Genomic DNA, 11,843 nt, shown 5'->3' with positions numbered 1-11,843 from the left:
TTTTTTTTGTATTTTTGGTAGAGACAGGGTTCACCATTTTGCCAGGCTGCTCTCAAACTCCTGCACTCAAGTGATCCGCCCAATTCAGCCTCCCAAGTTGCTGGGATTACAGGCATGAGCCACCACACCTGGTCATGTCTAATTTACCTAAGATTTCCTGGCCAGTCACAGAGACCCCAACACGGTCCAACAGAGATGCTTCACAGAAATCTATGGGCACAAAAAGAGAATAATGAGGACTTCCTGGCCAAGGCATTACAAAGGTGATAGCATAACAACTAGACCTCTGTGAGCTGGAAGCTGGAATGCTGAGGAGTTCACACAGCGAGATGATGGCACTGACGAGTTTCTTCAGTCTGTTATAAATACACTGACAGAATGCTATGGAAAATAGTTTTGGAGTGCTAATATTACCACGCCAGGAACAGATATAACCATAATGACTGAATCACTGTCACCTAATGTTCAGATACATCAAAAAGCAAGAATCGGACTCAGCAACAGTCCTTGAAAATAACACATAATATCCTTTTTTTCCAAAAAGAACACATTTTCAGCCATATGGTAATTTCCCCAAGTGGCAATAAATAAAATAGAGAAAGGCAAAGCATCTCAGAAGAGAACCTACCACAAAGAGAGCAACATGAAATCATTTGCTAAAGCCTCTGACTTGGAAGATTTTTTTTTAGATTTAGGATGTTCAATTGGTAAGTATAATGCAAATATTCCCAAATCTGAATAAATCCAAAATCGGAAACACTTCTAATCCTAAGTATTTTGGATAAGGGATACTCAACCTGTAGTAGCAGCTTATACTTGTATTTCATTTAAGAGATCATAAAATACCTTCTTTGATCTTCATAACAGTGCTGTGAGGTGATTATTATTACTATACTCATTTTCAGATGAATAAAACAATCGTTAAGAAGTCAGGGGACTTCCAAGAATGCATCAAATCCAGGACTCACATCTGGGTTTTCAGATTCCAGAGCTTGCATTTGCTACTCTTGGTCTTACTATCTGAAGTGAGCCACAGGGGTTCTTCTTAAAGGCTCTCAAAGCCAGAGATCTTCCTAAATCCTACAGGCTGCCCAAAGGTATATCTAAGGCAGTGATTCTGAAAGTGTGTCCCTGAGCCAGCAGCTTCAGCATCATTTGAGAACTTGTTAGGAAATTCCTAGGCCTCACCCCAGATCTGCTCAATCAGAATTTGTGGGGCTGGTGGCCAGCAGTCTGGATGTTAGCAAGCCCTCCGAGGGATTCTGACATGTGTCAGGTTTGAGAACAGCTGGTCTAGGAAAAGTCCATCTTCTCATCTTTCTCAACACACAGCTCAACCAGGACTTCCTAAATCCCACATCAGTCCTTCTTAAACTTGAACATTTATGAGTCTCCTGGGGACCTTATTCAATTTCAGACTCTGATTCAGTAGGTATGGGGCAGAGCCTGAGAGTCTGCATTTCTGACAAACTCCTTGGTAAGCCATTGTTTAACTAGCAAGGCCCTGGATCACTCTCAGAAAAGCTGGTCCCCAGGAGAGGTCCACCTAACAGCACATTTTCCAGGTCATCCTTTGGCAACATGCAACAAGAATCATCTTACTTTAATGTACACTGTACTTGCTTTATATGAAAATAAAACTTAAGACGGGAATAGTTGCAGGGCCTTGGCAAAACTCCAAGAGTTTTCTCTAGGCCAATCTTCTAAAAAACAAAACAACAGCAACAACAACAAACAGTCCTGGTGCAGATGATCTCCATGGGGTGGGACCAGGCCTGGCCTGGAAGAAGAGGCCACGTCAACTCCTCCTGCTGCCATCCTTCCTCGGCCTCTCCTCCCACTCTTACTCCTCAGATAAAAGTAGACGGGAAGGGTCTGATGCAGCCTCAAATCAGGAGTGAGGAGGAGAATTGAGGGGGACAGAAAGGGAGGAAAGTCTATAGTGCCCCTCACCCAGTGATGTGCTAGTAAATGTTACTAACTGCCTTGTCAAGAAAAAAAAATGATTTGTTGCATTTGCCAATTTCCATGGTGTCAAAATCCCCCATAGTTGAATTCAAACTACCAACACGAGATCACTGAACATGTAGTCAGGAGGAGATGCACATAACATGAGGGATCATCACTCCCTCCTTACCCTCTTTCCATCTCCAACAACAGCTCTTGTTCCCCACAGGCAGCCTCCAGCTCATTCCTCCAAGGGTCCCTCCCTGGCCACCTACTCCCTTGGACTGCAAGGGCTGATGTGGTCTTTAGCACCACCACCACTGGAGAATCTCATTGCTCTAATTCTGAACCACATACCACCTACCAAGGAGTCAGTGCCACTGTCCCAACAGCCACTCAGAGAGAGGCCTAGTCCCCTAGACTGGCAGTGGGAGTGATATAAAAGGAGAGAAGCAGCAATTGAGAAGCAAGCAACTGAAAGAAAAAAATAATCCCATCAAAAAGTGGACACAGGACGGAATAGACAATTCTCAAAAGAAGATACACAAACGACCAACAAACATGAAAAAATGCTCAACATCACTAATTATCAGGGAAGTACAAAACCATAATGAGGTATCATCTCACTCCTGTGAGAATGGCCATAATCAAAAATCAAAAACAGATGTTGACGTGGATACATTACACTGCTGCTGGCAATGTAGACTAGTACAACCACTATGGAAAACAGTATGGAGATTTCTTTGTTTTTTTGGGAGATTTCTTGAAGTACTAAAAGTAGAACTACCGTTTGATCCAGTAATCCCACTACCTGGTATCTACTCAGAGGAAACGAAGCCATTGTACGAAAAAGACACTTGCACACCTGTGTTTATAGCAGCACAATTTGCAATTGCAGAAATACAGAACCAACATAAATGCCCATCAACCAACGAATGGATAAAGAAAATGTGGTATATATACAGCATGGAATACTAGTCAGCCATAAACAGGAACAAAATAACAGCATTCACAGCAGCCTGGATAGAGGTGAAGATGAGTATTCTAAGTGAAGTAACTCAGGAATGAAAAACCATATATTATATGTTGTCACTTACAAGCAGGAGGTCAGCCATGATAATGCAAAGGCATAAGAATGATATAATGGACTTTGGGGACTCAGGGAGAAGGGTGGGGGGCAGTAAGTGATAAAAGACTACACATTGGGTACAGTGTACACTGCTCAGGTGACAGCTGCACCAAAATCTCAGAAATCACCAGTAAAGAACTTTTCCATGCAACCAAACATCACTTGCTCCCCTAAAATTAAAATTAAAATTAAAAAATAAGAAATGAACAGCTGATACCAACATAGGATGGCTTTGAAACCCTGAAAATTGCAGAATTGCCAAAGCTAGCAATATCTAACTTGCTGAGGGTACAAAATGCTAGTATTTCCAAAATGAGCAGAGAAGCATCTGAAAAGTATCTCTTTTCCACACTGAGACATTTATGGAAAAAACGAGATATGACACACAAATGAGGGGAACCCATTTAGAATCTGCTCTGCTTCCTCTTAGGTATGATGCTGGCCAAGCTGCTTAACCTCAGCTTCCTCATCTGTAAAGTGGGAACAACACATAGAACTGCTGTAAAGATCAAAGATAATTTTTAACCATAATGGTGGTTAACTTCATCATTACCTCTTTATTATTTTCATAGGCAGATTCTCAAAACACAGGCACCGCAGAGATGCCCAATGTGAGAAGGCTTGGCTGGCTATTTCTTCAATAGTGCCTCCAGGGGAAAGGTAGGAGGTGGGAGGATCCTCAGAACATTAATCTGATGCCTTCCCTTTACATAGCCTGAGCCCAAATTGGCCCCTCAGCTCTCTAGCCCCCTGCCTTGCAGGCAACACCCAGCTTCACACTGGTTCCACCATTCAAGATGCTCAACAGCCCTTTTTCTCCATTCTCCCCTACCTAGAAAACTCCTCTTTATCCTTTGGAGTTCCATTCACATGTCACCTCCTTGTGGTGGTGATGGGGTATCTGGTTAACTTCTAGAATTTTTAAAGTGTCTACTACATGAGAAGCACTGTGCCAGGCCTCAACACTTAAAAAAGCAATCACAAGAGAGCCTGCCAGAAGCAACCTAAGTGTCCATCAACAGATGAATGGATTAAAAAATGGTAAATATACACAATGGTAAATATACACAATGGAGTACTACTCAGCCATAAAAAAGAATGAGAGCCAGTCATTTCCAGCAACATGAACGGAACTAGAGATCATAATGTTAAATGAAATAACTAGGCATAGAAAGACAAACTTCATATGTTCTCACTTACTTGTGGGAGCTAACAATTAACATAATTGAACTCATCGAGATAGAGAATAGAAGGGCGGTTACTGCAGGGTGGGAAGGGTAGTGGTGGGGAGGGAGGGGAGTAGGGATGGTTAACGGGTACAAAAAATAGAAAGAATGAATAATACCTAGTATTTGCTAGTGCAACAGGGTAACTATAGTCAAAAATAATGTAACCGTACATTTTAAAATAAATAAAACAGTATAATTGAATTGTTTGCAACACAAAGGACAAATGCTTGAGGGGACAGATACCCCATTTACCTTGATGTGATTATTATGCATTGCATGCCTGTATCAAAATGTCATGTACCCACAAAAAATAAAAACTAAAAAAAAAGAGTGCCTGCCATCAGGTGCTCACTGTGTCATAGAGGTAGGGAGCAGGAAAGCATTTGCCATTGAGAGAAAAATGGTCATTTCAAGAAAATGAGATACGCTCTTTGATAAAGGCATGCCTAGAGAAACTCCAACTCCTTTTCCTCCTCAGCATACCGCTCAACTGTATTTCCTGGTCTTCCCTACAGCTAGATGAGTCACAAAACTGAGTCTTGAACTCCTGGCCTCAAGTGATCCACCCGCCTAGACCTCCCAAAGTGCTGGAATTACAGGTGTCAACCACTGCACCTGGCCGATTTCTGTCTTTATTTTTAAATGAAGCTTTATATGTACATAACAGCTGAGGTGGTTTTTCCATCTATGTTTTTTCTACTGTTGTTCACTATGTTTACATTTGTCCAAGTTATTGTTCTTTAGACAAGAATCAGAGTAAAATCTCCCTCCAATCATGGTCTTTTCCATTGTTATGAAAGTTCCTGCAATTACCAAGTAAAATCATCAGGAGAGAGATGCTTTTTCTTATACAGTGAGCCAAGTCCCAGTCTATCCCGATTGTAAATTAGGCGGTTTTGGAAGTAAAATTAATCAGTGTTCAGAAGTACCTACTCTTTTAACACAGATACTAGAAGAAACTGACTCACGAGGTGAAGTATGAATCTATAGCAGGCCAAACTCCACCTTTCCATGGAAATTACCACCAAAATTTAAAATGTGCTCCGTAACTCAATGGCATATGAGTAGAAAATCATTTGGGTCATATTTTACAGTATTTGAGAGCTAGGAAGTACAAAGAAATTTTCTAATACAGTGATCCCCTCCTGCCCCCCTAAGAAAAGTTAGTCAGAAGATTCTCCTGGCCAGGCACGGTGGCTCATGCCTGTAATCCCAGCACTTTGGGAGACCGAGGCGGGTGGATCACCTGAGATCAGGAGTTCAAGACCAGCCTAACCAACATGGAGAAAACCCGTCTCCACTAAAAATACAAAAAAAAAACGAGCCATGTGTGGTGTCGCTTGCCTGTAATCCCAACTACTTGGGAGGCTGAAGCAGGAGAATCCCTTGAACCCGGGAGGTGTAGGTTGCAGTGAGCCAAGATTGTGCCATTGCACTCCAGCCTGGGTAACAAGAGGGAAACTCTGACCCCCCCCCTAAAAAAAAAGATCCTCCTGAGGTGCTTAAAATATAGATTACTTCCAGTCAGATGAAGTTAAAAAAAAAAAAAAAGGTAAAATACAGATTACTTGGCCTCCCCTCCAGCTCTACTGTATCAGACTCAACAGAGGAGGGCTTTGGAATCTGTATTTTTAGCAAGCACCCAAGGTGATGCTGCTGACATTCCTGGCCCATGGAGCACCTGTCAAATAGCAAGGCTCTACCCTACAATATAATTACTTACCTCTAGATTCCATTTTCATCTAGAAAATTTTCAAAGAATCCTGGCTTATCTCTAAATGATAGAATTTTAAGTAAATTAATTGTTTCTCTTCTCCCTTTTCTGTATGTTTTCCTCAATGAACACAGATTACTTTTCTCATCAGAAGGTATCTTAAAAAGCAGCGCTTCTCGAGTGTCTTAGGGTTTCTGGAGGGGCATTTTATTCCTAGGATTGTTTTAAGTGTCTTTTTTTAAAAACATAACTTCCGGCAACATAGCCTCGTCTGAGTCCAAATAAGAAAATATGATTTTAATCATGGCCCAGCAATTAACTCCGTAAACTGTTTTGTAAACTCGTTGATTCATATTGTAAACTCTGTGATTCGTTTTCTGTAGTCAAAGCTGAATGCCTTAATGAACCTGTAAAATTCTCCTTCCTGGACATCGTTAAGAATTTTTTTTTTTTTTTGGTAGTACTAAACTAGCAAAGCAACAAATTCTAAAACGTTCTTTAAAATAAGAAAAAAAACGACAGTTCCTAAAGTTGTTTTATCAGTGCAATTTTTCTACGGCTCTCAAAGTGGTCTTATGTCTTTTCAATGTAGATACTTTAGTTTATTGCCAGAAAGTGACTTAGTGGTTAAAAAGGAACCAGGAAAAAAAAAGCAGCAAAAGATTGAGAATGAACTGGGGAAAAAAAAGTTGTTCACATAGAAATTTCAGAAAATAACATCGTTATATAACTAGTTCCCCAAGCTCATAAACAATTTAGGATCTCAAAGAGAACAACATGGAGAAAGACCACAAATAAAGGGCAAAAATATATGTTATCATCACAGCGTAAATTACACAAGACAATGGTTTTGGCCAATTCATCACAAAGGATATCAGGATTTTCCCTACGACGCTTTTGATGTAGCATTCTTTAAAAACAGTTTCCAAAGGATGTGAGAACGGAGGCCCTTGTAATTTAAAGAAAACATAAAAGTCACAGTAAAATTCACATGAAAGTTCTTACTTCTTCCTCTCGGACCCTAATATCCTAAACAAATCTTTAAAGTACTGAGGGACGCGAACCACCACGTTCTCTGAGGGGCCGATGTCTTTCAGGTGGGGGTAGAGTCTCGTGTCAATGACCTTCTTGATGTAGCCCAGCCAGTCGAACTGAGGGGAGAGAGAACAAAACAGAATGAGAGAACATCTGTTAGGTAGCAAGTAAGAAAGGCAGATAGAGTAGATTGAGTATCGTTCATTTCTTGTGATTTCACACTCAATAAGTCATGATGCAACTATTCAAGTCTACAAAATAAACTCTTGATCATTGCCATCCAGACCTATAGTCTTTTTTTTTTTTTTTTTTTTTTTNCTCGCTCTGTCACCCAGGCTGGAGTGCAGTGGCGTGATCTCAGCTCACTGCAACCTCCACCTCCCCGGTTCAAGTGATTCTCCTGCCTCAGCCTCCTGAGTAGCTGGAATTACAGACACCCACCACTACACCCCGCTAATTTTTTTTGTATTTTTAGTAGAGACGGAATTTCACGATGTTGGCCAGGCTGGTCTTGAACTCCTGACTTCAAGTGATCCACCCACCTTGGCCTCCCAAAGTGTTGAGATTACAGGTGTGAGCCACTGTGCCCGGCCAGACCCATTGTCCTAATCACAAATGGAAACATGTGTTGCGTACCATCTGCATCTGGATAGCACTCATCCACACACTAAGACAGTAATATGTACTCTCACTCCCTCAGCCCCTTCCAGCACTCTACCTCCTTCCTGAACTCTCCCCTCTGTCTTTCTCTCTCCGTTCTGCTCTCTCTTCCCTTCCTATACTGTTCCTCTGTTCTATACTCTTCATCTTTCTTCCTCCCATACTCTCCCCTTTCCTCCCTCCCATATTGTTCCCTCTTTCTCTCCTGCATTTCCCTCCCTCCTTCTGAATTCTTCCTCTATACTGTACATTTTCTCTCGCCCTCCCTCCCTCTCTCTGTCCTGTACTCTCCCTCATTTTACATTCTACATACATACAGAAACAGATACCCCAGTATATAACTAGTCTCTCTGACACAGACTTAAAAAAACAGGTGTTTTTTAGATTGGCTACCCTAAAAGTCATTTCCCAACCTTTTCTCCCTTGCCTGTGTCCACTGTTAAAATGGAAAGCCAGTTACTCACTTGCCCAACCTCCCCTGTGTTAGGGGTGGCCATGTGACCCAATCCTACTCAATAAGAAATAAAGGGAAGACATCTGGAGATGTTCTGGAAACACTTCTTTGTTTTTCCTAGTAAAATACTTAGACACGTCACTGGCACTTTCCCCTTCCTCCTGCTCTGACAGCAGATGTGATAGATGGAGCTGTGATGGATACCTTGCAACCATGAGTCATCAGACATGAAGTCAAAAAGCCAACACACTAAACAGTATAAGATGGAAAGATAGAAAGAACTGTGGCTTTGACAACACTATTAAACAGCTGAGCCAGTGCCAACAACTGCCTATATCTGGACATTTGTCATATGAGAAATAGACTTTCAGTTTCTAAGCCACTGTTGGAAAAATGTTCTGTTCCCTGTAACAGAAGGTATCCCAATACACAGACAAGGGATATTTTATGTGATTGTTGACAAAGATGATGATAACCACAAAGACTGAGAGTAGGTTTCACGAGACAGTAATTTACACACAGATGAAATCCAATCCCTTCTAAAATGACCAGTTGAGAGCAAGTGTTCTGGATAGCTTTCACCAACCTGGGGAATCATAGCACTCAGTTCAGAAATGTTCATTTTGTTGTACATGGCCTCACTAGTTCGGTTTTCATGTGGAATCATTATCTGTTGGAAAGAGATTTGGGTTATTTTTTTTTCAAGTGAACCATTTCTTACAGTATGACTACTTCCTACATGTGCCAAAACATCTGCATAGTATTATAAAGCTTTTCAAGACTTTGGTGTGGTGCCCAACTTGGGGGGAGAGAAAAAAAGACATCCCTTTAGGCAGGACTAAGAAAATTAACTTTCATATCCTCCTCTGTGTGAAATATTGTCCCCAGTACAAAAAGAACTACCCAAAATCTCCCTACCAAGCTATAATGTGGATGGGCAAAATCTATTTCTGGCTCAATTTTGACCATCAAACTTAAGTTGGACAATTGAGGTAAACATCCCACTGTCAGCTGTGGCCTCCAGATAATGATCTCAATATTTCATGAACCACAGACCATCCCTCCATCTCTAGGGGCAAATTTTCACTGATGAACACAAGACTATCTGGATGCCACAGCTCCCCGTGATCATTTTGTCAACAGCTCATTCCCTCATTTCTTTCCCCCTGTTGTTTCTTTGGCCTTGCGATTCCTCTAGCCCCATTGCTGGGGGTATGGATTCAGTTACCGCCTAGACAAACATTTCAAAATCTGCCTCTCTCTAGCCCTGACTTTATACGCTTTCCATTCCCAATACTCACGCTCTTGGCCATTTGACCAACACCAAATCTCAGCTTCTAGCCTTCACTATGTTAACCTAAGAACAGCAGCAATGACTATCTTCCTGAAGGATCATCTTAATCACTTCCACTGACCAGCAGTAGCTCTCATATCTTCCCCTCAATCACGTCATGACTTTGCCTTCGGGCCTTTCATCATCTAATTCCCTTGCATTAAACTTGCCACCTTCCCACTGCACACAGGAGTCTCCTACTCTTGCACCTCCTACCCACCATCACCATCTCCATGGTTTGAACTATGACTCAAGACTGCCCAAGATTCACTGCCTCTAGCAAGCCTTTCCAATTAAACTCCACTTGATTCCAATCACAAGGGCTACTCCATCAATAAGACCTCTCCTTGTGCTCACATCTCTCTTGCTGGGATTGGTTAAGTATACGCTTCTCTGGGTATATTTGCAAGGACTTATTTGTGCTGGACTGGGCTGTCTTGTCTTCCCAGCCTCAGAAGTCTCCCTTGCACTATGTATCCCACTATTTTTTAATGTACCTAGTTACATGTAGTTTAAGATACGGAGGTGAGCATTACTAGCAGTGATTTTTCAAGGTAAACATTACAGAGGGCTAACTGGCAGATGCCTGCTCCCTCTTTGCTAAATGTGTCAGTGCCCTTAGCTTCCCTTTGCTCACCTTCCACAGGAGAGACCACACGTAACTTGTAAACAGCCTCCTGGCTCTGTGTGAATCACTGCCTCAGAGAATATCCACACTCCTCTTCACCAACCCCTCTTCTGACCTTGCAGCCTCACAGCCCAAAGCTGGAGCCCTTTGGCCTCAGAGCTGTTTTCAGCTCTGTGCCAGCCACTCCCCATCACACAATAGATTTGTCACTTCATTTTGCCTCTTGACAATTCCCAGTCTTGCCTCAACCGAGCTGTTTTTAGTTCCCTTTTTGGTCCAAATCTCTGGCTCAGGGCAAGGCCTTTCCTGCTGTTTCAGACTTTTGGTCAAAATGAGAATCCTGGGCCTCCTATTTGCCTGGAAAGAGAATTCAGACAGATTCTAGACATGGCTCAGAGGCACAGCCCTGGACTTCAAAACATCTGCAGCAGTCTTCACAGTCTTCAAAGGTGACATGCAGGAATGAACTTTTTGCACTGCAAGGAGTTTGGAGAGAGGTATACACGAACATCATCACAGCAAAGAGAGGGACCAATTCCTCCTGCCCCTTATCCTTCATCCCTACCCCATACCTCATCAGTGCACCACCACCTAACCAAACACAAAACCGATCAATACTTGGACTTTTACTCAGTTTCAGATTTTTACCAACTTCTCTTGTAAAAGATTCCCAACATATATGCAAAAGTTTCTTGGTACAAAGTATCATTTTTTTTCACTACAGGGTTTCCCCAGAAGCAGATTTTACCACATTTGTTCCCTCTTGGCCTAGGAACATATAGAGAGATTTCTACATTTTGTTTCTTCTAGAAAAAAAGTTACTACATAAACAAAGCTAACCATTTAGGAGTTCCCATTATTTGCCCACATGTTTGTTTTTACATCTTTTTGTCTCTACAATGAGCCAAAAAGAAGTTAAGATGATTTACACAGACATGTAGTTGTGTGTCATGTATATGACACAATTATATGCATTAAAGTAGGGCAAGAAAAGAATGAAAAACAGGGGCAGGTACAAAGTAATACCAGAAAGGTCATTTATAAATGCTTACCAGCATGCCCTACCTACTTCTATATCAACTTTTATATCCAGTATTGGCAAACAGGCTTCCCTGAGCCCAGAACTTAAGCCAGAGTGACTCTGAATGGGGATAGCATAAAACATGGGCTGGATTTAGCAAACTTCCATTCAAGCCACATGACTAAGGATTTATTAAACATGTATCTTCTATTTAAGCCAAACATGAGTTTCTTCAAGAAAAATGGTCAGAGGGTCTCTCTGCTGCTATTCTTTGGCCTCAGTTGAGCAACATATGGACACTGAATGGGCTTAAACCAGGGAGGTGGAAGGAATGAAGAGCTCTCCTGTCACAGTCCTTCTTGTTACTTCCTAGAGGGGATGCTATTAGTCCTACCTTGAACTCAAAGGGCAATGACACGAAATGCTATTATTTTGTTGCAATTTATATTTTCATTCAGGACATACTGCCTTTAAAATAAGGGGGGGAAATGAAGTAAAGAAAGATTTTCAGTGAAGACTTACCTCAGCTATCTTAATTTCCAATCTAAGCACTGACTTCATGTCATGCTCTGCTCTGGAACTGTTAGCTCCTAAAAGCACAGCAGTATCCACCATGAACTTGTAAAGGGCATCCCGATACTGTAGGAAATAAAGAAGAAAGTGACCATGACCATAGCCTATTAGGAAATATGT

General features: G+C 41.7%; 1 protein-coding gene across 1 annotated transcript in view; it reads right to left on the bottom strand.

Annotated features, from left to right (window-relative positions):
* PHEX (phosphate regulating endopeptidase homolog X-linked) overlaps positions 1-11,843 on the bottom strand; it is a 218,083-nt gene that overhangs the window by 142,366 nt on the left and 63,874 nt on the right. The window contains exons 7-9 of the mRNA XM_017540697.2: positions 11,673-11,789; positions 8,755-8,838; positions 7,025-7,170 (exon numbers count right to left, since the gene is read on the bottom strand). Of these exons, the coding sequence (XP_017396186.1) occupies positions 7,025-7,170; positions 8,755-8,838; positions 11,673-11,789 (347 nt within the window). The remainder of the gene's footprint in view (positions 1-7,024; positions 7,171-8,754; positions 8,839-11,672; positions 11,790-11,843) is intronic.

This window comes from Cebus imitator, unplaced genomic scaffold (assembly GCF_001604975.1).
Source record: "Cebus imitator isolate Cc_AM_T3 unplaced genomic scaffold, Cebus_imitator-1.0 Scaffold128, whole genome shotgun sequence".
Classification (NCBI taxonomy): domain Eukaryota; kingdom Metazoa; phylum Chordata; class Mammalia; order Primates; family Cebidae; genus Cebus; species Cebus imitator.
The sequence above is the reverse complement of the archived record's forward strand: the minus strand, read 5'-3'. Positions and strand labels throughout refer to the sequence as shown.